General features: G+C 40.6%; 1 protein-coding gene across 1 annotated transcript in view; it reads left to right on the forward strand.

Moving 5' to 3' along the window:
• The window catches only part of LOC138973589 (hexokinase type 2-like), an 11735-nt gene extending 7355 nt beyond the window's left edge, over positions 1-4380 (forward strand). Inside the window, exons 7-9 of the mRNA XM_070346300.1 lie at positions 184-323; positions 1797-1936; positions 2412-4380. Coding sequence (XP_070202401.1) covers positions 184-323; positions 1797-1936; positions 2412-2549 — 418 coding nt within the window. The 3' untranslated portion in view covers positions 2550-4380. The remainder of the gene's footprint in view (positions 1-183; positions 324-1796; positions 1937-2411) is intronic.
• The last annotated feature ends 23506 nt before the right edge of the window (positions 4381-27886 follow it).

The following is a 27886-nucleotide window of genomic DNA, read 5'->3' on the forward strand; positions in this document are numbered from 1 at the left end:
CGGCAATAATATATTCTGTTCGCTTATTGACATCATCATTGAAGTTGTTTCAATTCTTTGTGTGCTTGTGGATAATGACGATTTTCAATTCAATTCAATTCAATTCAATAACATTGTATTGTCTGAATGTAACAAACATACATTTTATTGATTACAACCGCTATATGTGGGTTTTTTTTTCAGCGACAAGACTGAACATCACTATTTCACAAGATTTGTGTTGAGGAAGTTACAACTGCAAGATTGCTCGGATGAGGACTCAAGGATTGTTCGTTACGTTTGTGGAATCGTCTCAGAACGTGGAGCTTATCTTGCTGCTGCCGGTACGCTATGTGCGCTCACAATGTGATAACTTGGTTACTGTGGATATTGAATTCTCACATTAAAATATACCTACTATGATAATTGGGTGTGTGCATTAACGTAGTAAAACACATGCACTAGCAAATAGAGAGCAGCGCTGCGTTAAAATGGAATTAAAACGATAAATATGTATTTTTACAATCGTAAGTTAACGGTCAAGCAAGCAGACATTCATTTTAACCATTATATATTTTGTTTGATGGTTATACGCATACATATGTCTCACCAACACATATTCCAACAACACATACACATTTAAAGAAGATTAACGATTTAAAAAAAAAGTAAAAAGAAAAAGAGGTATTGTACATAAAATGTTAATGTCCATTGTAGCTGAAACACATTTATAACAGTTTATAAGGAACTAGATGATTACCCGCTTCGCCGGGAAGAAGTAGAGCCGAATACCCGGCCGTCGCCGGGGACCCGGCTTTGCCGGGTGTACGCCGGCATCGCCGGCGCACGAAGGAAGGGAGATCTAAAAATAGTAACGTGCAGTGACCTTCTAAATATATTAACGTACAAACGGGAATATCGATTGACGCCGGCGCACGAAGGAAGGGAGATCTAAAAATAGTAACGTGCAGTGAAAAACGAAAATCGGTTCAGCGCTGCGCGCTGAGAGCACGTGTTGAAATATCTCATCGACCAGATTTTGTGCAGGGTGTATCTGAATATGGACACCAAATTTGAAGCAGATCCATCGAGAACTTTGGCCGTGCATGGCGATCAATCACACACACACACACACACACACACACACACAGACACAAGTCGTATATATATATAGATATTGTAAAAATCAGTGATATATAAAAAAAATGCGTCCCACATGTTGTGCTTGGCAAATTCAAAAAAAAAGTAGACATTCACACACAAATCATTAAGTAAATTTGTTTGTTTATGTTGTCAAATCTAAGGCCGACCTTCACAAATAAAAGACAGAGAATGAAACACTTGCGAGATGTATTCCGTTTAAACGTAAATAACAACCTTGAGAAACACAACGAAATGAAGCAAGACAAAATAGTCTTAACAGTCTAAATAAAAATTAAAGCATAACAGTTATGCTGGTAAAAATTGGTTATGTAAATCAGCCAAGGAAGCTTTTTTTAAAGTTCAATGTTACCTGATTCTAACACAAATGCATGACCCATGACCATTATCACGAGCAGTATTTACCTGTACCACATAATACACTGTCTACTTTAATGTTGTCTATGTAATAAAGTAATCTTTTGAACAGTCTGCTTTATCCTACGGGCTAGGATAATGTATGTTACAACATACAGCGCCAAACAGGTTCATGCAAATTGTCAATTTTTTTTTTTAGTAAAATGTCACAAATTCAGACTTCAAGTCAAATGCATAAGTAAGTGCCCATGCCTCATCAGGGTATACAGTATGTGCGTTCTGTGTATGTTCCTGTGCAGGTCTGGCAGCACTAATCAATCGCATGGACACGCCTGATATGACAATCGCAGCTGACGGTCCGTCTCTGAACATATATCATCCTCGCTTCTATGGCCTGATGCAAGCAAAGACCGAAGAGTTGGTTAAACCAGGAACCAAGGTGAGCAATATATATCATTTTGTGTCTTGTTAGAAAACAAGATTCTGCTTCTGTCTGATGTATTTTGGATTCGTCTGTGTCGACCATGGTTGGAGGCCCTGTCCTTCACAATAAGCAACTTGCATCGATGTTGTCAATATTTTGACATGTCGTGTTATGAAAAAGCGAGGTAAAGGTAGTCATGATTTTAAGAACAATTCATTCAGTCAAATAAAGTGTTGTGTGTTGTTAAACCTGGACCGTGAAACACATTCACACTTCTGGCATTATACTTGTCCATTTTCTGGTCACACGTACATTATCAACAGATTGTTATGCCACCACAATCTTGCAACATTTTTGATGTCAATCATTTAAGGAATGTATTTTTCTCCGCACACATTTGAGCAAAACACAAAGGCATCAATACAAACTTGCGGTTCCAAACAAATTATCTTGAGTGCGTCTGATTAAGTTTGTGTTTCTCATGTTGCAGTTCAAAATCGTATGTTCGCAAAATGGAAGTGCCATCGGCGCCGCACTTGCAGCAGAAGCTCGTCAACGACAGCCACCAGCCCCTAGAGCAACAGTCACACGTGCAGGGCCCAAGGCCCGCCCATGGAAAATTAATTAAAAATGGAACATAAGATCAGTGCACCGATGTGCGCCCAACTTTTGTCGCGGTTTGGTCTCACATACGCGACGCACGGGCCGCGCATTGAACATTAATTAAAAATGGAAAATAAGACCAGTGCGTCGTTGTGGGCCCAATCTTTGTCGCGGTTTGGTACAGTGCAACCCCCGTTTAATTAAGACCCTGCAATTTAAGACTTCCTCCCTTTTAAAACCTTAGTTTGTAAGATGTTCTGTTCAAATCCCCTGTAGATTTACCCCCATTTTAAGACTCCTCCTTTTTAAGACCTGATTTTCTCAGATTTTTTGAGATCATAAAAGGGGGGTTCCACTGTAGAAGCTAGCGAGTTGACAACGAATACACAGCGTGTGCCTGGCGTTGGTCCAGCGCGCTCTGTGCGTGTCTGGCGTCCTTCTGGCGTGTGCATGCATGCGTAGAGCTCTGCGCACATTTTGTTGCATGCACCACAAATGACAACGAATGCATAGCGTTGGTCCAGCGCGCTCGACGAACGAGTGACAAAAATTGACGCACACCTAGGGAACGACAACGAACTGGCCAAAATTACGAATGTTTAAGTCCGTGGGCCGTGCCTCGTGTATGTGTGACTGGCGCATTAGTATGCGTGTGTCACTCACAGTCAATAAAAGCGACCAGTAGGTTTTAAAACGTTACTTTAAAACAATGTTTGGTTTTTCTGTTCAATATTGTGTTTTGTGTAGCTTTATCGTTTTATCAATACGGGATAATGGGTGCCCATCCTGATTTCGAAAAAGCCGTTTCGTCGTTCTATATAATTATGTGTGTATGTAAGCTACACAACGGTAACGTAGATGACGGGCGCTTGCATTTCACCTCAGAGCCAGGATTCACCGGAAGGTCCTGCAAATATGTGTGTCATAGTATTCTGCTGTGGCTGAAAGTCATATTAACATTTGGAGTATTTATTTGTTTCTCTTTTGCGATACAAATCCGGTAACGTAGATGACGGTTATAGAACCCCCAATTCTATTTTGGTTTCTCTTATAGTTGCCTATTCGTTAGATCCAGGCGCTCCTTTGCAGTAATCAAAGCCCTGTACATACACTAAACATTTTTCTCGTGTGTAAAATGGCCCCCAAAATAGTGTCAAATTGTATTCCCGAAAGAAGTCTTTGCGCCTCTGTCCCCGGACAATTAGTTTTAGCCAACATGTCAACGCACAATGACTTCCTCATGCACAGAAAATGACTGCAGCAACAGCACTGGCGGCGGACACATTAAAATAACAGTGCATGTGATCAGAAAGAGCTTGTATATATGTGTTTAATATATTTACGTTCTTCAAAGTACACCCGGATAGTAACGTAGATGACGTATTGGCAGTATTTATTGCACTCATGTAATTCGCATGTATTGATGTGCCGCTGTAAGCTCAACAGTTTACCTTTAACATCTGTTGGTATTAGCTGCAGGACCCCCAGACAACGACAAACTGAAATGGTCACTACTTATATTGACATTGTGCGTGCGTGTGTTTGTGTGCGTGTGTGTGTTGGCATTGTCATTATTTTCTTTGCGATGGACTGTTCCCTTCTTCGATTATGTGTACATTGCAATTGATGGAAGTTTTAAAACGTTTAGTGACACTTGCATTTTAGTTCCATTAGTTTTATTCTATACTATCATCTTGGATTATAAGTATGTATTTCGTTATATAGGCTTACGTTGTTGGTTTGTTTATATGCTGACGTTTCCTATGTATGTTATAGAGAAATGAGAGTTACGCTTTCATGAAAATTATGGTTATATATGCAAAAATACGAGAAATCAACAGAGAGAGAGAGAGAGAGAGAGAGAGAGAGAGAGAGAGAGAGAGAGAGAGAGAGAGAGAGAGAGAGAGAGAGAGAGAGAGAGAGAGAGAGAGAGAGAGATATCAACAGAAAGAGAGAGAGAGAGAGAGAGAGAGAGAGAGAGAGAGAGAGAGAGAGAGAGATCGACAGAGAGAGAGATATATCAACAGAGAGAGAGAGAGGAAGAGAGAGCTTTGAGTGTGATGGGTGACATGAACGTACGATACAGAGTTTAAAGCAAGTCCGGCAAGTTTACGTGGGGAATGATTGAACTTCATGCGCTTGTGTAGGAAAAGGGAGGTGACCGGCGCTCAGAGTGAATCCTCCGGACACAAGGATTACAACTGTAAGCGTGCGACTTGTTTTGAATCTTCAATTGTTAAACATGTATTGTACTAATGAATGATTAAAAAACCCAATGGCCTTTAGGTTCTTTATGTTCAGGTCTAGAATGATGTATGCGCAAGTGCAAAACTGCGAGTGGAAATGTTGTATTTCAGAATTTAGCATAACTATATATATAATTCTGTAAACAGATGATAAGACCACATAGAAGAAGAAACAAGTCGCGTAAGGCGAAAATACAATATTTAGTCAAGTAGCTGCCATTTTTCAGCAAGACCGTATACTCGTAGCATCGTCAGTCCACCGCTCATGGCAAAGGCAGTGAAATTGACAAGAAGAGCGGGGTAGTAGTTGCGCTAAGAAGGATAGCACGCTTTTCTGTACCTCTCTTTGTTTTAACTTTCTGAGCGTGTTTTTAATCCAAACATATCATATCTATATGTTTTTGGAATCAGGAACCGACAAGGAATAAGATGAAAGTGTTTTTAAATTGATTTGGACAATTTAATTTTGATAATAATTTTTATATATTTAATTTTCAGAGCTTGTTTTTAATCCGAATATAACATATTTATATGTTTTTGGAATCAGCAAATGATGGAGAATAAGATAAACGTAAATTTGGATCGTTTTATAAATTTTTATTTTTTTTTACAATTTTCAGATTTTTAATGACCAAAGTCATTAATTAATTTTTATGCCACCAAGCTGAAATGCAATACCGAACCCCGGGCTTTGTCGAAGATTACTTGACCAAAATTTGAACCAATTTGGTTGAAAAATGAGGGCGTGACAGTGCCGCCTCAACTTTCACGAAAAGCCGGATATGACGTCATCAAAGACATTTATCAAAAAATGAAAAAAACGTTCGGGGATTTCATACCCAGGAACTCTCATGTCAAATTTCATAAAGATCGGTCCAGTAGTTTAGTCTGAATCGCTCTACACACACACACAGACACACACACACACACACACACATACACCACGACCCTCGTCTCGATTCCCCCTCTATGTTAAAACATTTAGTCAAAACTTGACTAAATGTAAAAACACACTAAATGATTTTGCTTAAACTCAACACCGAACATATTATCATTAGTTGCTAAATGTTGTCCATCACCGATGATTCTGACATGTGCAATTCATTAATCAATACATGTCTTCTCTTTCAATGTTATCAAAACGCCACATATGTGACCCTCCACCACAGGATGAGTGGCATGTCACCTTTGCATGATTTTCATATTTTGTACATTTTCCTAAAGAGTTTTGTATGCTCTATCCAGTGGTGAAACCCGTTTGAGAAAAGAGCAAAAACTGTTTGAGTTATAAGCCTGTGACTAAGGTGACCCTCACACTGACCAGACACTCCCCGGACTTATATTAAGCCTAGCGCAGAACCGCGCGAGGTGACATGCGACTCATTTCGTGGTGGAGGGTCACACATTGGCATAAGATTCACAAAGAAAAGTATGGAAAATGTTATTCAAGCTTTAATTAACGGAACATTTAAACACAACCGTGAGCGGTGTCATCTACTCAACCCTTAAACCGCACTCCGTAACTCTGTGCGAGATCTAATATTTGACTTTCAGCAAAGGCATTGTGAAATCTTACAGGTGGGGGGAGGGGGGAAGCTTAAACAGAAATCAAAATAAATCAGAACTCTACCCTAGCTGTATGAGAGCCGTTTCAGTTTTGAATAACTGAGCTATCCAACGCTTATCCCAAGGTATTTCTGGTGTGTGCACAGTGACATAATTACAACATCCAAATGAACTGTGTAGCTCTTGGGGCGATTATAGACTTTTTTTGGACGATTATATCCCTTGAAAGAAAACAAATCTGCACATGCAAATGGGTCCTATATTCGCATGTCTGGTGGAAAACAGCATTACCCGTCCAGGTTTCAGCTAGCCAAGCCTTATTTCCATAGGTCTATATTAAAAACGGTCATACACGTAAAAGCCGTGGGAGTTTCAGCCCATAGACGAACAAACAACAAAATAGGTCTATGTAACTATTCGCTCTGTGATTCATAATAGCATATTGGTAAATGTTGGCAAGTAGCCTTTCAAGTCCAGTGTACTCTCATGTGTAGCTTCAGGTTACTTTGCTATCACATACTTGTTTTGCTCATCCCGGAAATATAAGGTCAGGAAATAATTATATTCGAATGTTTGTAAAGACTGCCTGTAGGTTTCAATGCATCGTATGCAGATACACCGCTACTCCATTCGATGTCGTGCATCATGCCACCGTTTGTTTGACAGTTAAGTAGAGGATACCATCGTGTTATTCGTGTTGGAAATGATGACTCCAGTTTCGTTCCTATACTGTTTTCTAGCTGTTTATTTTACGCTGGGAGGCAAACCTGTCAATTCTGTCTGTAAGTATACTTACGGTTGTACGACTGATACCAGGAACAAATTCGTGAAATAATCAGTGTGTATATAGTGTGTTAAAAGACGTGTGAGTAAGCTCAGTTATGTCAATCATCTCTCTCTAGCTAATGTCAGCAACTTTCCTGCAATTGAATTTTCAAGGCATTAAAGTGTTTTGCTGTTTGCAATGCTGTTTAGAGTTAATTAGCAACAGTCTGGTTACGGAACGACTATAAAAGTATTCATGTTTTCTTCTAGACATGTATACATGACAGTGTACTCGTTACATATTCGATTAAAGAAGAAACGCGTATACTATTGTTAGTATTCAATACATGTCATTATATACATACAACTGTGAAAACAATTCTGTCAAAAGCGTAAAGCATTGTTGCTATTTTTAGAAAAGGTATGTATACAAAATCAAGAATGTAAGGCCTATAGGATGAAGTGGTGCAATATGTACAGCATATCCTACCTCTGATATATTCGACAACAAATCCCTGAAATAAGTGCACTTGTAGCTAAACTAGATGATTTTCCCAACATGTGTCAACAACTACCGAGCCTGACACAGATTTCAACACCCTAACTCTTGACAAAAACCTACCAAACTCAACCCGTTTGAGCCTCTTACAAGTATGAGACCTGAATTGCGTTGCGAGACATATTAGGCCCCCCAAAAATAGGTCTGTTTACGGTAACATAGGCCAAAGAAATAGGGTCGGTAGGTCGGGATTTAAAAAAAAATTTTTCTCCCAAAAACCATATTTTTACGTTATTTTGCGGTTTTTTTTTCTTTTTCTTTTTTCTTCCCAAATGCCAAAAAAAGTCTGGGTCGCGCGAAAAAAATAGGGTCGGTCGGGTTACCGTAAACGGACTATTTTTTTTTAGCCTTACAATTGCAAGCCTAACTAATCTCTAAAGCACACACACACACACACACACACACACACACACACACACACACACACACATACACACACACACACACACACACACACACACACACACACACACACACACACACACTGTGACACACACACACGACCAGAGCAGAATTCACGCTAAAGCAGTAATAATTATTTCAGTCGATTTGTCCGACTAATAGATTTAATCTGAACACACGGGATCATTATTTACAACGCGAAATACGTCCTGGTCCTGTCAAAATATGTCGATCTAAACAGCCCTGACTGGTGTGAGCAAAACAAAGGAATAGTGAACGTAATTTGAAAACACACATTATGTTTAGTGTGCAGTATATAGATCTGATAAACAAAGGGAAGTAAGCGATATGTGTAATAGAGTAAGTGAGAGTTATTCGTAACCGTTCTCCTGGCACATGAGAGAAAAACAAGCATTGACATGAACGAGCGACTTTCATCCTCAAAAAAGGATGATCGCCGCAAGCTCATACGTTCCTCATTCTCCAAGGCACTCTTACTAACACTAACGAACCAGCTGTTATTTTTCTGACCGGACATAATTATTGTCCTTAGATTAAGACTAATGTGTACAGAACTAACACTATAACACACACATTGTTACAAGGGTTGCCTCGAAAGTATATGTGAGAATCTTAAACAAATGAGGTGGAGCGCTGTTTAGAGATATGATAAACACATGGAAGTGAGCGCTCTAAATGCATACGACATGTGTAAAAGATTAAGTGAGAGTTGTTCGTTACCATGCAGGCTCCTGGCACCTGAGAGAATAACAAGCATTGTCATCATTTTCACGAGTTTTCATTCATAACCAGCTGTGGAATAAATAACGCTGTTGCCCATGTAACAAATCGAGGTGGTGAATGGTTTTGAGCTTTCAGGTGAAACGTGGATTGTCAAAGAAAAAGCCATTCAGGCTGATTGTTTGATATGTGAAACAATAGCAGCTTTGAATTCGTGTTTCCAAGGACAACGATTGTAGGTATTCACTCTCAAAGACCCAATGTTGATAATTACCGCGGCGACTCATGGTCAATTTGCAATTTATCTCTGTAATCGCAAAATCCACAACGAAAAGTCATAAACACTTAAAAAGAAAATAAATATGCGCAACACTTACTGAACTCACACGTATGATCGCAGCTCTGTACATTTTCAGACAGGAAGAAAAGCGTCAACAAGCTACGTTTGACGTCACATACAAGGTTGACGTGTTATCTCAAGCTACTGTGACGATGCTTTGTGGTCCGGAGTTGGATTCTAAAAATTCGTCTCCCTGTGGGTTATTGTGCATTTTGTTGCACAACCAAAATGATGACAAAAACGATGTTTGGTGGCTTGTCGTCAGACCAGCATTTTGTTGTTGGTCCTCGGGGAGCATATCGCCTTTTGTCTCATATTTATCAACCGCGGCCTTCGGCCTTGGTCGATAAAGATGAAACAAAAGGCGATATGGTCCCCTTGGACCAACAAAACAGCTGGTCTGTCAACAAGCCACCAAACATCTTATATTGTCATAAACAAGCGACTGTCCGCGGCTGCCTGGTGGGTTAAGGGTGGAGATTGTCCCGATCTTCCAGGTCAACTTATGTGCAGACCTGCTAGTGCCTTATCCCCCTTCGTGTGTACACGCAAGCACAAGACCAAGTGTGCACGGAAAAGATCCTGTCACGATCCATGTCAGAGTTCGGTGCCATGGGTTATAGAAACACGAAAATACCAAGCATGCTTCCCCCGAAATCGGCGTATGCTGCCTGAATGGCGGGGTAAACACGGTCATACACGTAACAATCCACTCGTGCAAAAACATGCGTTAGGCACTCTAACTAACACTTACCTACACAGTCTGACACAAGAACCAGCTTTATATAATACATAATATTTTGCAGTATATAATAACTCGAACCAACCCATCAATATAGATTTGAACACATATAATAATGACAAATATGCTGAAGTCCATTTTTAGTCTGTAATTGTATTTTTTTTATTTGAGCAAACTCGTCCATTGTAAGTGTCCTTTGTTTAGGTGTGCGCTTTGGTATTACCAACAAGCCGTCAAAAAAGTAACTTACAAATTTGAAAATGACTGTTGTACTTGTCTAGGTGTCAGTTTCGAGATAACCAGCAAGTCTGTCAGTGACAATGGAGAAAAAAGGACTGTTCACCTGACATTCGCTGTCAACAACACGTGTACTGGTGAAAACACGTCGGTTCGTCGTGTAACGCTGTTGGAACAAACATCACGGCAGTATGAACCACCTATCTGTCACATCAAATTCAAACATGGAGTGTGCACCTTCTCACCAGTTTGCTCGTGCAACCAGCATTCCAACACGTTCTCCGTTACAAAACGGCTTGAAAGCACGGATAATGCGAGGTGGTTACTTGACGGACAATTGGAAAATGATGTCACATTTAATAAAACCGTCGACATACAACCAATTGTCACAACCCCGAAACGTAAGTATTTGTGCATGACAGCATTACAAATATGCAGACAGGTATTTAGACAGACAGGCAGACGTACATGCACACACGCACGCACACACGCACACACACACACACACACATGCACACACACACACACGCACGCACACGCGCACACACACACATACACACGCACACACACACATACACACGCACACACACACACACACACACACACACATATACTGTTTGATTAGATATGTTAGTTGAAATGTTAACATAAATAGAAGGTGCTGACTTTCGTTTGTGCATTGTTGATGGTGAATGCATGTTAATTTATTTTTAATATACTTTCTTATGTGATAACCAATGTGCTGTATTTTCTCAGTTTTGCTGATGTTATACGCTTGGTACATATATTTACTCATTTTCCTTAAATAACATGTGATAACATTACTTCATAGCTAAGCACATGATTTTACCTATGGCACAACACAAATCTCTAGCCTCCCTCTCTGAGATGCGTTTGAAGACAGACTGTTAAAAGAGAATAAATGTATGTACATAATTATGATAGAATATTGATGTATGAATTGAAGAAATGTATAAGAACACAAGAATGTATGAATGACAAAGAACAAATGTTTATTTTTGAATGTTTTATGTATGTTTTATTACGGACACAAAAGCTCAGCAATGCAATTTCTCTTTTAGAGATTAATAAAGTTATTGTATTGTATTGTATTGTATTGAACAAGTGTTGCTTACCTGCAACTACCTAATTTGTGCACATTGACTTGTTTTTGGCCTTAAAGGCCCACTCTGCCTCCCGTAAACTATGAGTTTCCGATCACAGACACTGCCAAGCTTTTACATACAGTACAAACACCCTTAGGTGTCAAGCGAGATAGGTGTGTTAGTTAAATGGTGCCTGTCGTGTTCCTTTGCATGCGTGTAATGTCTGGATGCGGATGTGGGCGTAGAACAAGCTATGGATTCGTACAACAATAATATTGAGACCACACCGGTTCCATTTTGGGCGGAAGTACAAGTGTATTTATTATCCTGTATTCCACAAGAGCTCCGAAAGGGCAACAATCAAACATGGTCATTAACACAGATAAGGAGCTTATCGTTACAGTGCCAGTAGGATGCAACTCTTTTCACTTGATGGCGGGGATGTAGGCTAAAACACCAACTTTGCAACTTTCCCTATTTCTAGACTGCTAGTCGACTGAGATTTCCGAACGTGTGACAATGTTTGTTGCTGTGCTTATGTAGAATGACTATTGTGTTCTGCTGTGACAGGGCTATTACCATCACATCACATGAGCTGCATCTTACCATTGCACAAGCAGACGAAGTTTCTGCAAATCATTAGTTTCTTTACAGTCAACCTACTGATGCACAATGTAAAGCAAAGATAATTTGCAATCTCATGTTGCTTCTTGTTACCGGTTAAGAATGTAACACAGTATGTGTCAGATTACCTGTTTTCAATTCTAACTATCTTGTATTTTTGCGAATAAGTTTCATATTGTGTGTGCATGTAGTCCTTCTCTCTTTAGTTAACCGCTAGTCCTAATTCGAGCGAATTATCTGTAATAGACATTCAGCAAAAATGTAATACAGTAAAATGCACAACTGGTCCGTATTAGGAGCATGGGAGCCTATATGGACCAGTGAAGAGGTCTTCACGAATCACTGTAAAGAGCCTACTATGCTTCAAAATGACATGATACAAATTTGTGTGCAGGTCAGACTAATTCAAATATGCTTTAGATTTATCTGGTTTGGTTTGACGAGAACATTATTTGAAGCACAATAGGAAACTTTTTAAAAACAGAGAGAAAATAAATACAATTATTAACTTACAGGAAAATAAGCTTATTTGTTATACTTTTTTGAAAGCTCGAATGCTAGTTATAGGTTATTTTCACCAAGCATCCTAACGAATTAATGATACCAGCTTTTAGTTTCTTTTTTTACATTTAGTCAAGTTTTGACTAAATGTTTTAACATAGAGGGGAATCGAGACGAGGGTCGTGGTGTGTGTGTGTGTGTGTGTGTGTGTGTGTGTGTGTGTGTGTGTGTGTGTGTGTGTGTGTGTGTGTCTGTCTGTCTGTCTGTCTGTCTGTGCGTGTGTGTGTGTGTAGAGCGATTCAGAGTAAACTACTGGACCGATCTTTATGAAATTTTACATGAGAGTTCCTGGGTATGATATCCCCAGACGTTTTTCATTTTTTGGATAAACGTCTTTGATGACGTCATATTCGTCTTTTTGTAAAAGTTGAGGCGGCACTGTCACACCCTCATTTTTCAATCAAATTGATTGTCATTTTGGCCAAGGAATCTTCGACAAAGGCCGGACTTTGGTATTGCATTTCAGCTTGGAGGCTTAACAATTATATAATGACTTTGGTCATTAAAAATTCAAAAATTGTAATTAACATTATTTTTTTGATAAAACGATCCAAATAATACGTTCATCTTATTTTTCATCATTTTCTGATTCCAAAAACATATAGATATGTTATATTCGGATTAAAAACAAGCCCTGAAAATTACAAATATAAAAATTATGATTAAAATTAAATTTCCGAAATCGATTTAAAATTAATTTCATCTTATTCCTTGTTGGTTCCTGATTCAAAAAACATATAGATATGTTATGTTTGGATTAAAAACACGCTCAGAAAGTTAAAGCGAAGAGAGGTACAGAAAAGCGTGCTATGCAGCACAGCGCAACCACTACTGTGCTAAACAGGCTCGTCAGTTTCACTGTCTTTCGTACGAGCGGCGGACTACGGTCATTGTAAACAAATGCATTGCGTTCAGTTTCATTCTGTGAGTTCGACAGCTTGACTAAATGTAGTAATTTCGCCTTACGCGACTTGTCTTCTATTTGTTGAAGGTGGTCCATATTAGGGGACATGCACATACTTTGCGATTTTGCTATTATTATTTGCTTGCAGTAGCAACTTGGGTTAACATTGCTCAAATGCAACAAATACAGTCTTACCTGTCATATATGTATATATATATATATTGGTCCGTTATAAGCGTCAAATTTAGAGTGAACGCTGCCAAAAGTGTAACCAAGTGAAATAGCCGAACGATGTTTTGATTTGTGTTTCTGCAACTGTTTTGACGTGTGCAAGTTATCCAGAGAATGAAATTGTTTTGAGCGCTCTTGCAGCGTTATTTTGTCAGAACAAGATGTGGTCCATATTAGGCAACCTTCCCCTACTTAGATGAGTGATAGGCACCAATATCCCGTAGGACATGTACAACTTTGCGAATTCGTACGTTTTGGGAATCTTACCATTACATCCTAAGTTTGTTTGTTTGTTTGTTTGTTTGCTTAACGCCCAGCCGACCACGAAGGGCCATATCAGGGCGGTGCTGCTTTGACATATAACGTGCGCCACACACAAGACAGAAGTCGCAGCACAGGCTTCATGTCTCACCCAGTCACATTATTCTGACACCGGACCAACCATAACCCCATAATGCCAGACGCCAGGCGGAGCAGCCACTAGATTGCCAATTTTAAAGTCTTAGGTATGACCCGGCCGGGGTTCGAACCCACGACCTCCCGATCACGGGGCAGACGCCTTACCACTAGGCCAACCGTGCCGGTTTACATCCTAAGATGACTTATAGCTTAAAGAGGATATACACGGCAAGCAAGCTAACACCATGTCAAACGTAGATGCTTTAATTTATAGTTATTTGTTGTAACATCTCTAAGTGTTTGGTATTGCAGGATCTTCCCAAAAACTAGGGAATTGTTGAATTCATGTGACCATCAATAACCATATAGTACTGCGTCCTCAGTTCAATCCTGATATGTAAATCCACGAACTTTCTTATGTACAAGCATTTTGTTCTCACTTTTTTCAGGTGCATTACAACAGACTTCGCTGGGCATCTCAAGTGAAATAACTGGTAAGGTAGTCCGGTCAAGCAAGAACAGAAGCGAGCACGTTACCTGCTTTTCAGTCATCTTGGCTGGAAAAGAAAGCTGTCCCTTGAACCTTGATCCTCCATTACAGTTGCTAACGATGAATTCTTTATGAACAACATGCTCTAGCACAATTGTTGCCGGCGACTATATTTGACCATTGACTGTGTTTCCAAAGAATCATATAGATTGTATGTTCCCAACACCAACAACCCTAATTTTGTTTCTTGGTTGTCATGTGTGGTGGTTCTATGTAAACGTTAATTGCGTTAGTTGAAACCTTCTTGAATGAAACTTAATGTAAAATGTTGAAGATCTGACCAATAGTCGTATGAATCCCAATCCTAATATTTCCATTGAGGTTGTGATGTTTTATTTGTACAATGTGTTCAAAACACAAATCTGTTTGCTTTATCTGTAACGTTTTAGTGACACTTTTTCACCCATGCAATCAAAGACAATGTTCTAATACTGATGATTTGATAGTGTTTCAAAAACAATCAGGGATTCGTTTCGATAATGTAATGTAATGATCAATTATAAAAACACCCACTGTTTCTTATTTTTCTTTCTTCATTCCCCGACACGCCCTTTTCTTCTTTTATCTATACTATATTTTGTTTGCTTATTTTTCACTTGTTTTCTTTTTCTTTTTGCTTGTTTTTTTTCGTAGGTACAACAACAACAGCTGTTTCCAAGGTCACCCCTGCCAAAACAACAATCGTTGGTAAATGTCAGACTCTCACTCACTCAATACAAAATTGACAAACTGACCATCCTGGGTTGTGCTTTCATGTTTGTAACTGTTTATGTATTATTCTATTGTGCTTAAAAGCAGTGTGATAACAACAAAACAAACTAAAGAGACGAAAACAAGTAAGCAAACACATTTAAATATACATGTAGCAAACATAAACATTGTTGTAACCTCTGTCATCATGTAACCTACCTGCCATTTGCAAGAAAGGCAACACACTCACACGTGCTTTCAAGTCTCATCATGGAATGTGGGTGGACAAGACAAGACCTGACAACTTTCTCAGAAACTATTGATGCTAGTGTGTCTAAAACCATCGTATACGAGGTTTAAAATTGAGCGGTAACCAAACTAACCCGATTTAAGTACTCTAGTTTGGTACCTTCGGAATCATGTAAAGGACTTAGTATACCATAACTAACCTTAAACAATTATGTGACTTGAATACAACAATTACAGACAGGATAAGGACATTGTCCATGAAGAAATGCGTTCACGTCAAACATGAATTGTGCGTGCCTTTGCGCAAGAATGACTTTGCAACGAAAAGAGTCCATTTTCCAGTCATTTGAGTTCACCAAATAGCTTTATAGTTGTTGTGCACGAACTTCAGTTTGTTCAAGACCATTCCACGAAGCTTCCTTTTGTAGGTGGTAACATGGTCCGACTTTTACCGTCTCTTCAAAATGTGTTCCACATTACCAACTCAAAACTAACAATGACACGAACGCTTTCTTGTCTAGGTATTGCCTTAAACCTAGCTGTAACTGCTGTTTTCGGGGGGGGGGGGGGGGGGGGGTGGGGTATACTGGGACTTATACGTAATCCAAAAGTTAAAAGTTTAAAGGGTTTATATCAGGTTCGGGTGGCTACCGCTCAATGTCAAAGTTCGTACTGTTGAGTCGATCCCCAAATTCGGAAGTTCCCATGGGGTCGCCTTCACGCGGCGGGAGTGTTTCCACTAAGCTACCCCACCCCTTTACTTCTCTTCTTTTGTCTTATTTCTGCCTTACCAGTCCTTTCACCTATATTTCCTTCCAAGAAAACTCTCCCTACTATTCCCTGCAGATTTCCGATTCCTTTCTTGTTGTCTTACTTCTACCTGACTGGATCCATCACCTTTATTTCACTTATCAAAAGTCTTCTTTCCCACATCCTTATCTCTCTGTGGTCTCCTTAATTAAGACCCAGCGTGTTTGCCGTGCGCTGCAACCTGGTTTGGGCTGGTGACCTGATGATTGAGGGGTCTACTTAGTTGCGACTTTGTAGCGCCAACGCATCATTTTGGCCCAGTCTTTATCTAAGACAGGAGGTTGAAGAAGGCTTACCCGCTTCAATCAATCGGCTGGTCAAGACTGGGTATATGTCATGAACATATTGCTTTGGACCTCTGGCTGAAGGAGCAAGCGGCGGTAGGAGGGGGCGGCGGTAGGAGGGACGAACATTATGCCAAGTTGTTACCTAACCCGTTTCCGCTTGGAAAGAGTTGACGAACATTATGCCAAGTTGTTACCTAACCCGTTTCCGCTTGGAAAGAGTTGACGAACATTATGCCAAGTTGTTACCTAACCCGTTTCCGCTTGGAAAGAGTTGACGAACATTATGCCAAGTTGTTACCTAACCCGTTTCCGCTTGGAAAGAGTTGACGAACATTATGCCAAGTTGTTACCTAACCCGTTTCCGCTTGGAAAGAGTTGACGAACATTATGCCAAGTTGTTACCTAATCCGTTTCCGCTTGGAAAGAGTTGACGAACATTATGCCAAGTTGTTACCTAACACGTTTACGCTTGGAAAGAGTTAAATCTCCCACTACAGATGTATACCATATGTTTCCTCTTATCGCCGCGTATATCCATCTGTATCCTTGGCGCTTTGGAATTGGATAACCGCTCCATCTAAGCGTCCCCTTGTTGGGCTCCGTGGCGGATGGGGATCAGATGTGATGAAGACAAACGCTGCAGACATGACTTCTTCTTTTTCTTTTTCGAAACCCCAGAACAGAAACAAACGAGGATACTGTGTTGACTCTGACTCGGACGATGAAGTCCGAGTCAGAGCAACAAAGAATAACATCAACGAGGCCTGGCCCCGTTTCATTGTTGTTGAGACACAAGATGAGGCACAGCCCATCTCAAAACTTTCGCCTTTTGCGATACAGAAGTGTATCGCAGGAGTATCGTCAACGATTGAGAACATAAAGAGGCTTCTCTACTGATTGAATGTCCTTCCAAAAAGGCATCAGATGGTCTTCTCAGGATGAATGGACAAAAGTTTGTGGATAGACTGGTCAAGGTCAGTCCCCACAGAGGCCTGAACACCAGCAAAGGGGTCATCCGATTCCGAGAGCTGGAGGGCCTCAGTGAGGCTGAAATTAAAGAAGGACTGAAAGATCAAGGTGTAATTGACGTATACCGGGTGTCAATCAGAAAGGGCGATATCAGAGTGCCCACCAACACCCTTTTCGTCACATTTTGCACGCCGAACATCCTTGAGAGAATAAAAGTCGGATTTGTACAAATCAGAGTGACGTTGTACATACCATCACTGATGAGATGCTTCCAGTGTCAAAGATTTGGCCACTCAAAGGTTGGATGCAAACAAAAGGTAGTGTGCGAGAGGTGTGGCGGGGATCCTCACGAAGGATCCTGTACATCACCACCCACCTGCACAAACTGTAAGGGAAACCATTCCCCGTCCTCCAGAGAGTGTCCAAAGTACAAGTTTGAACAGGCCATCCAAAAAACAAAAACGGAGAAAAAGATGTCTTTCTCAGACGCCAGGAAGGAGGTAGAAAAAACTAATGTTTTTTCCTTCCAGAAAAGTTTTGCGACAGCAGTCAGTCAAAGACCTACAACAAAGGCAACACCCACCCAGACCAGTATTACATATAGGTCTGTGGGTGTCCAGGCAAGCCCGTCCATGCCGAAAAGGACAGAGCCCACAAGAAACAAAAGTATTTGTACACAGACAGAAGAAAGCACAGGTGGGGCTATCCCCACTGGAGACCCTGGGGGGTCTCCTGGTGAGGTTAGCTTCACCACCCCAACCAAAAAGCCTGTTCACAGGGCAACCCACACCAAGGAGGCCGTTGAGGTAATGGACCTTACATAATCCACACCACGAACACCTCCGGACAAGAGAAAAGTTACTCTACCTCCAAAATTGCCTCGCACTCCAAAAATAGAGATGAATCCCATCGCACTTCACAATCGTTTTGGGAGTTTATCCGACGATGAGCGCATGGAGGCAGAAACTTCTTAAAACTAAACAAACATAGCCAATTTTATTCAATGGAATTGTAGAGGGGTCCAAGGTAACTATGAAGAATTATGTCTACTTTTACACAAATGTCATCCTGTTGCCACAGCATTACAGGAAACAATGCTGAAGCCAAACAAAGATTTTAATGTATCTGGATACAATGTTTTTCGAAACCATTCAGACGATAACACGTCTGGGGGAGTTGCTCTTTTAATTAAGGAAAGTGTACTTTGTAGTGAGATCAACCTATGTACAAACATTCAAGCCGTCGCAGCACGAGTGACATTAGATAAAACTATCACTCTCTGCAGTGTATATCTGTCACCATCCAAATGTTACACAAAGCACGACCTTGAAAATCTTATTGATCAGCTTCCAGCTCCCTTTGTTTTAATGGGAAATTTTAACGCTCATTCCCCTCTGTCGGGCAGCAACTCTCTAAGTACGAGAGGACGAATCCCAGAAGATTTTTTTTAGACAATCGTAATCTATGCGTTTTAAACGATGGAGTACCAACATATCTCCATCCAGCAACAGGATGCAAGTTCATACTAGATCTAGTTACCTGCGACACCTCTCTTGTTCTAGACTTTTAATTTAAAGTCTATGATGACACATGTGGTAGCGACCATTTCCCTATCTTGATGTCTCAAATAGATGGACTGGAAGAAGCTTCCCCACAGAGATGGAACCTGAACAAGGCAAACTGGCTGTCTTTTACTGCCGAATGTTCTGTCCAACTCACAGAAGACACTGTCTTTGATGGAAGTGACGACCCATCATCTATATTTACAAACACTCTACAAGACATTGCCACTGAGTACATCCCAAAAAACATCTTCAAACAACCACATTAAAGTGCCATGGTTTAATAACGGATGCCAAGAAGCTCGATCCGAACGAAAGAGAAGCCTACACAGGTTCTACAGATGCCCGACCCTTGGCAAGAAGTTGACTTTCTTCCGATTTCGCGCTAAGAGTCGCACTGTCATAAAACATTCTAAAAGAACATCCTGGAGGTCTTTTTGCTCCAACTTAAACTCCAAGGCAGCCTCAAGTAAAGTTTGGAATGCTATTCGTAAAATCAAGGGAAAACAAGTCGCGTAAGGCAAAATTACTACATTTAGTCAAGCTGTGGAACTCACAGAATGAAACTGAACGCACTACATTTTTTCACAATGACCGTAGTCCGCCGCTAGTGCAAAAGGCAGTGAAAGTGACGAGCCTGTTCAGCGCTGCAGCGGTTGCGCTGCGCTGCATAGCACGCTTTACTGTATCTCTTTTCGTTTTAACTTTCTGAGCGTGTTTTTTTATCCATACATATCATATCTATATGTTTTTGGAATCAGGAACCGACAAGGAATAAGATGAAATTGTTTTTAAAACGATTTCGGAAATTTAATTTTAATCATAATTTTTATATTTTTAATTTTCAGAGCTTGTTTTTAATCCGAATATAACATATCTATATGTTTTGGGAATCAGAACATGATAAAGAATAAAATAAAAGTAATTTTGGATCGTTTTATATAAAAAAATGTAATTACAATTTTCAGATTTTTAATGACCAAAGTCATTAATTATTTTTTAAGCCTTCATGCTGAAATGCCATACCGGAGTCCGGCCTTCGTCGAAGATTGCTTGGCCAAAATTTCAATCAATTTGATTGAAACATGAAGGTGTGACAGTGCCGTCTCAACTTTTACAAAAAGTCGGATATGACGTCATAAAAGACATTTATCGAAAAAAAATGCTGGGGATACCATACCCAGGAACTCTCATGTAAAATTTCATAAAGATCGGTCCAGTAGTTTACTCTGAATCGCTCTGCACACATACACACGCACAGACAGACACACACACACACACAAACACACATACACCACGACCCTCGTCTCGATTCCTCCTCTATGTTAAAACATTTAGTCAAAACTTGACTAAATGTAAAAAGGATCTGCATCAATTAATCACCGTGTGGTAAATGGATCCCTTATAACCCAAAATAATGAAGTAGCAAATGTTCTGGCTTCAACAATCGAGAAAAACTCATCAACAGAAAATTACTGCACATATTTTCAAAAAATCAAAGCCACCCAAGAACGTAAACCCATAAACTTCTCATCTCAGAATGAGGAGAACTACAAGAAGTTGTTCAGTTTAACTGAACTCAAACAAGCATAACAAAAATGCAACAACTCAGCAACGGGGCTGGACGGAATACATTATCAGTTCCTCACACACCTACCAGAAAGTTGTCTTCTGGTCTTGCTGAAGGTTTTTAACCACATATGGGAGAGTGGACCCTTCCCACCTTCATGGCGGGAAGCGATGATTATTCCCATTCCAAAACCAGGTAAAGATCATACAAACCCCAGCAACTACCGTCCGATAGCCTTGACCAGCTGTCTGTGTAAAACCATGGAGAGATTGGTCAACGTGAAGATGGTGGGGTACCTAGAAAAACAAAACCTCTTTAGTGATGTGCAATGTGGTTTCCGAAAGGGACGCAGCACCACTGATCATTTGGTACGTTTTGAGACCTTCGTTCGAGAGGCCTTTGCGAGATCTGAACATGTACTAGCTATATTTTTTTACCTCAAAAAGGCTCACGACACGACCTGGAAACACGGTATTTTAGCTGATCTGCATGAAATGGGTTTTCGTGGACGTCTCCCTGTTTTTGTGGAAGGATTTCTAAGTAATCGATTTTTTACAGTACGGGTGGATTCCAACCTATCAGAGTTCTGTCAACAAGGATGAGTGTTCCTCAAGGAAGGATTCTCTCACCTATGTTGTTCAACATCAAAATCAATAACATAGTAAAGGCAGTATTGAAAGGATCCGAGTCATCCTTGCTTGTTGATGACTTTGCATTTTGTGTGTGTGGCAAATTCCTACATAGAGTGAAAAGGCAGCTTCAATTATGTATAGACAAGGTGCAAACATGGGTAACAGAGAATGGTTTTAAATGTTCCACCAGCAAAACTGTCTGTATGCATCTTTGCAAACAAAGGGGAGTTATGCCAGAACCCTCTCTTGTCTTGAATGGTAATCCTGTCAAGGTCGTTGAAGAATTTAAATTCCTAGGACTGATCTTTGACCGTCGACTAACATTCCCAAAGCATATCCAGTATCTGAGGACATCATGTCTGAAAGCTCTGGATGTATTGAAAGTGGTCGCTCATACGGACTGGGGTGCTGACCGCACAGTCCTACTCAGACTTTACCGTGCTTTAATCCGATCCAAGTTGGACTATGGTTGTGTCGTCTATGGTGGAGCCGCAAAATCCAACCTAAGGCTATTAGACACAATACACCACCAGGGTATACGTCTTTGTCTGGGAGCTTTCAGGACGTCTCCAGTACAGTCCTTATATGTTGAGGCCAAAGAACCCTCTCTGAGGCTGCGACGCCTGAAACTCACCCTAAATTATGTGTTGAAACTTAAAGCTATGCCTACAAATTCAGCCTTCCAATGCGTATTTCAACCACAATGCTCTGAATTTTTTGAAAGTCACCCATATGATCGAGCACCTCTGTCTTTTCGGATTCAGTCACATCTGGTCGAATCGGAGATAAAACTCGATCATGTTAGTGAAAATCGATGGACAAAAACACCGCCATAGATATTGCCAGAACCAGTTGTTCGACTCGATCTGACAAGGTTAAATAAGTCAGAGACAAATGATTTGATTTTTAAACAGTGCTTTAGCCAGTTCTGTACCGAGTTTCCTTCCCATCAACGAACATACACTGATGGGTCCAAAGCTGAAAGTAAAGTGGCATCAGCCTCTGTCACAGGTCCTACACTAGATAGGGCTTTTTCCACCCGTCGTCCAGATGACAGTTCTATATTCTCTGCAGAGTTGAAAGCTTTACAGCTAGCTCTAAAACAGGTGTATCAGTCACACAAAAAAGAGTTCCTGATTCTGTCGGATTCCCTATCGGCTTTAACAGCCGTGAAGGGAATTCAGCTAGATCACCCACTGTTGGTCGAAATCCAAGAGCTACATGCATCTCTGATTGAAGAAGGCAAAAGGATTGTGTTTGCATGGGTGCCGTCCCATGTTGGAATTACAGGCAACTCTGCAGCTGATCAAGGAGCTAAAGAAGCCAGAGAAAGAATCATCACTGACAAACACACAAAGCATTCAGATTTCAGAACTCGCAACAACATGTACATAAAGCATCTATGGCAGAGCGAATGGGACGATTGTGAAGAAAATAAACTTCATAAGATCGTCCCCCAGCTGTCGGACAGCCTACCCCAATGTCGCCTCAACAGGAAAGAAGAGACAGTTCTCTGTCGCTTACACATTGGGCACAGTCACATTACACATTCTTATCTGCTGAAAGGTGAAGATCCACCATACTGTTTTGGATGTGATGAACCATGGACATTAGAACATGTCCTCACACAATGTGTAGACGTTCACGAATTTCGAGACAAACACTACAATGCGGAAACGCTGAAGGTTTTATTCCGGGATGTTCCCCCGGACAAGATTTTTAACTTTTTAAAAGAGATCAAGATTGTTTACAAAATTTAAAGTACCAGAAGTGAAAGTGATTAATTTTTAGAACCTTCTTTTACAGTGATAGATCTGAATGTAAATAGTCTGAAACGTAGAACTTGCCACATGAATGGAAAAAGAAAATAAATGCATCGGTCTCGAATAGCAGCTAGCATCTGCTGAAGGGACATTAACACCCAAAAACCAACCAACCAAATTCGGAATATTTCTTTGAAAGTGCACACAAATTAGATTATTTGACCAACACACTTGTTAATTTAATGACTGGTCATGCATAAGAAGAATTTAGGGTACACATAATCTCCAGTAATTCGGTCAACATGTGTGGAACTAATTAGGATTTGTGTGGAGTGTCATCCTCCACTTTATCTCATAAAGCAAATGTCGGTCGTGGGAGAAGTCGAAATATTGTAATTGTTGTGTTGTTGTTGTTGTTGTTGTTGTTGTTGTTGTTGTTGTTGTTGTTGTTGTTGTAAATGGTGTTGTTTTGTTTTTTAACACCTGAAACGCAAATAATATTTTCTTTGTGATAACGATTTATATATTGCAGTAGTGTGGAAGTATGCCAGACATAAATTGAGGACCTTATGTTGCACACGTTTAATTTCTTACGTTCCGTATTGACTGAGAGAAAGTTAATTGGTTGACTGACCTTTTTATTTACAGCAGTAACTACTACTGTAAAAGTCACCAGTACCACAGAAGCCAGCACATTATCCTTTCACGCGGGGCTCTACATAATGGGTGGTTGTATAGGGTTTGTCTTGCTGGTTGTCACAGCCCTTGCCATCTTTGTGGGACGTCTCTACATGAAGAAAGGTTTGACACTAGCATTTCAGCGGTCTTACTTGGTATTATGTGCTCACATTATGCGGCAGTACGTGCATAATCTAAGTAATTGTATAAAGTTAGTGTGACTGTGTGCGCGCATGAGCGTGTGTGTGCGTGCGTGCGTCCGTGTTTGCGGGTATGTGTGTGTGTGTGTGTGTGTGTGTGTGTGTGTGTGTGTGTGTGTGTGTGTGTGTGTGTGTGTGTGTGTGTGTGTGTGTGTGTGTGTGAATCTTAACGCTGGCATCCTCTCCAACCCCCTGTCTCCCTATCCTCGCCTTGGAAAACTGTCTGCATAAAAGCATAATATTTGTTTATATATTATGTTCTTGTTTCTTTTGTTGTTGTTGCTTGTTTGGCAACTTAGTGTCTGTACATATTTGATTGCCGTAACAGAGTAGTACATACACTTTTCCCTTTTTCCCATTGACCAGGGAGGCTGCGAAGACTACCCCCACCCCCCGCTCCTCACAACGTGAGACGTGCAGTAGGTAACGCCGTGATGTTCCATGCAGGACAGGATGACTGTGACTCCTTTGTCAGCATGCAGGGACACGAATACGCCGAGATTCCTGATAGCTCTGATCTGAGTATGAATCTATATATATATACGACTTGTGTCTGTGTGTCTGTCTGTGTCTTCGCGATGCACGGCCAAAGTTCTCGATGGATCTGCTTCAAATTTGGTGGGCTTATTCACAGAGACCCCGGACACAACCTCATCGATGAGATATTTCAACACGTGCTCTCAGCGCGCAGCGCTGAACCGATTTTGTGCGCGCTGAACCGATTTTGGTTCCACCTCAGCTACCCGGGCCCCCATACCGACACACCAAAGCCAAAGTTCTCGGTGGATCTTTTTCAAATTTGGACACCGTATTCAGCTACACCCCGGACACAATATCATCGATGAGATATTTCAACACGTGCTCTCAGCGCGCAGCGCTGAACCGATTTTGGTTTTTGTGTTCATTTCACCATTCCCAGTAACTCTTCCTTATCTTCTCATCTTCTCCATGTTTTCAGCGTTTACCTCCCTTCCTTTGTATGGTGCACTATAGTATGAGGGGGGCATCTTCGGATATTCCCGGCGTTCTGTTACTATTTTTAGAAGGTCACCGCAGTGTCCAGAACGTAAATTGGACCCGTAAATTATCCTCACTGTAAAAGTGCAAAGGTCGAATCAATTTATAGCCACGCGAAAAATACACTGTCATCTATCTCTCTATAGATACGGCTTCTCTGTGTTTGTGTGTGTGTGTGTGTGTGTGTGTGTGTGTGTGTGTGTGTGTGTGTGTGTGTGTGTGTGTCTCTCTATGTGAGCAACACCTGGGGATTGTTCAGTTCTGTTTGTGATGTGGTCTGGCGGCTTTTGTGTATTTGTATGTACTGGCCTTCCTTTCAAAAGCCATAACAGTTCAAAAGGGCTTACAGATAAGCTCTAAATTGCTCAATCCTGTTTGAGTGGAGTTCGCCTCCAAAGGTGATTAACACGGTTACATTCGTCGACAAGGATGGGACTCGATATGGTCAGGAATGGCATTATGGCCACTGAATCATTTTCGTGCTGTTCCCATTCCACGAATCTGGGAGGGACCTAAGCTTGGCGGGTCCATTGTTCGGACCCGGCAAAGCCGGCGTACGGCTCTAAGTATTTCATCCCGGCGAAGCCGGCTACCCGGCGAAGCGGGTATTCCCCTAGTTCAGAATATGTACAACTCTCGCTTTTCTGAATCCCTCAACCCCATACAAACTACTATGCTGGATGGCGAACATTAATAAAAACAAGCGTATGTATGCAGTTTGGAGGAAGACCGAGTTAGATAACTACTCAAGAAAGCTTGTTTTGTTACTTTTCATCATGCAGCATATTGTTTTGTTTATTGCAGAACAATTATGTTCAATCGTGGGGTTCTGTTAAACTACAAATACTAATTTTCATTAAATGTTGTCTAAAACAAATCATACACTTTTTTCAGCAATTAAAGAATTAATAGTGGGAGCAAAACATGACTCATCCGTAACAACATTCCTCCGTTTGGTGGCAGGCACTTCTCACAACACCTCGACTTCGTCCGATACATACCCAGTGTCAGACAGCAGCATGTCAGATGACTGCCTGCATTACATCGCCTGTCCTTCGTCTGACAGCTCCCTGCCTGAAGACTACCTGCATCCCGTCGCCTCTGCTTCTGGAGACGCTGCTCCTGATACCCCTAGAGAAGCACCCTCTTCTCGAAAGACAGGAAAGGACTCTACAAAAGCAAGAGCCTGTGAGACAAGTTGGACCCCAGAAGCCGCTTTGGTCAGCGTGGAGCTTCATTATCAAAATGACCAGAACGCCCAATGAAATTACGAACGCTAATGTTGTTAAATTAAAAATGCGCCTCTCCTTGACCGACTCTGTCAGATTAATACTTGCCTCATAGTTACCATTGTGTTAATTGTGCCACCACATTACACAAAATGATGGCTCTTCAACCTCTTCCTTGAAATGATCCTTTACAAACTAAAACAAACACAACAGGTGTACTGTGTGTAGAAAATAACGCCTTTTGTTTGGGGAGGGGTGGGGGGGGGGTCATTGCTTGAGTAATAACTGTCAAGTGGATTTCCCACACTATTGTATGACACATGGTCTTACCAAATGCTTTCTTTGCGAGTATCTGCTTGTCATTGTAATCATTGATGTTCCGTTATGAAAATGTAATAATAGTGGATACTCTTAGTACTCATGGAGTTGTACATAATGGGTTAGGAGGTGATATGTCAATGTTTGTTTGCTAGATGGTTTTGCTTAATTCTTTATTTCTTGATCCTGAAATGTCTATGTGGTCTGCATGTGTGTGTGTGTGTGTGTGTGTGTGTGTGTGTATGTGTGGGTGTATGTGTATGGGTGTAGGTGTATGTGTGTGGGTGGGTATGTTGTAAGCATTTTTGGCACATTAAATACTCCCTTTGAATAATTCTAATTGTCTCGAATTGTTTGTACAGTATTGTACTTTAATGTAACTGTTCTTCTGCATTTGTCATTGCCTTACTGCATTTATATGTTGTATTCGTTTGATTCAAGAACAAACTTTACACAAAGAATAGATCCTCTTATGTACATACAATTGGTGCTTCCTTGCACAAGTATTCCATTGTAAGGGACAATTTGGAAGATAAAATGCAACTCCTCAAAGATCCCTCCCTCCCGTATGAAGGTGGTCTTCCATGAAAGGTCAGTACTGGTAAGAAAACAATTATCACCTAAACATGCAACCGATGGATACGAATATCATTGAAATCTGCGTAAAACAAAGTTTTGCAACAACGCCCCTGTTGATCTTATTTATACCTTTACTTGCGAAATTCAGTTCATTGTATTGGTGTCTGAGCTCTGTTTAGTAATTGCATCTGACATTGATAGAGCCACTCACTCTATTTTCAAGAGAACAAACATTCACTTCAAATTTAATGGGTTTTTTTTTAAATTTTTTTAATCAGCTCGCTTTGTTATTACTCTGTCGTTGTTTTAATTATGATGTTTTGCCATGTACATATTTAACTTTGATACAAATAGAAACAAAATAAAATCTTGTCATTTTGTCAACTACATGTGTGTTTCTGTTATTGTGTTTTAGCTATTTTCTCCAAAAAGCATGGTATTGCCATTATGAATGCACACATAAGGATATGAGGACAGATGCACACCCACCGCATCCCCCCCCCCTTCCAAACAAATATAATAATTTTATTAAACACACACATAGACACAGACACACACAAATGCACGCACGCAGCCACACACACACACACACACACACACTCACACACTGACATAATGCAATGCATTTGATTATTACATCTGTAACAACAAATATGATAGTGTACGTGTATACAACATATCTATATTCCACAACCTGCTTCTCTGTCTCTATTGTTGTAGTGTGGAAACATATCTTGCACTTGAAGAGTGCAATAATCACATCGAAGATGCACACGTAGCTTTTGCTTGAGTTCGTGTCCTATAAAGTTGCATATTTTCAATTGTTCCATGTCATG

Source organism: Littorina saxatilis, linkage group LG8 (genome assembly GCF_037325665.1).
Source record: "Littorina saxatilis isolate snail1 linkage group LG8, US_GU_Lsax_2.0, whole genome shotgun sequence".
Classification (NCBI taxonomy): Eukaryota; Metazoa; Mollusca; class Gastropoda; order Littorinimorpha; family Littorinidae; genus Littorina; species Littorina saxatilis.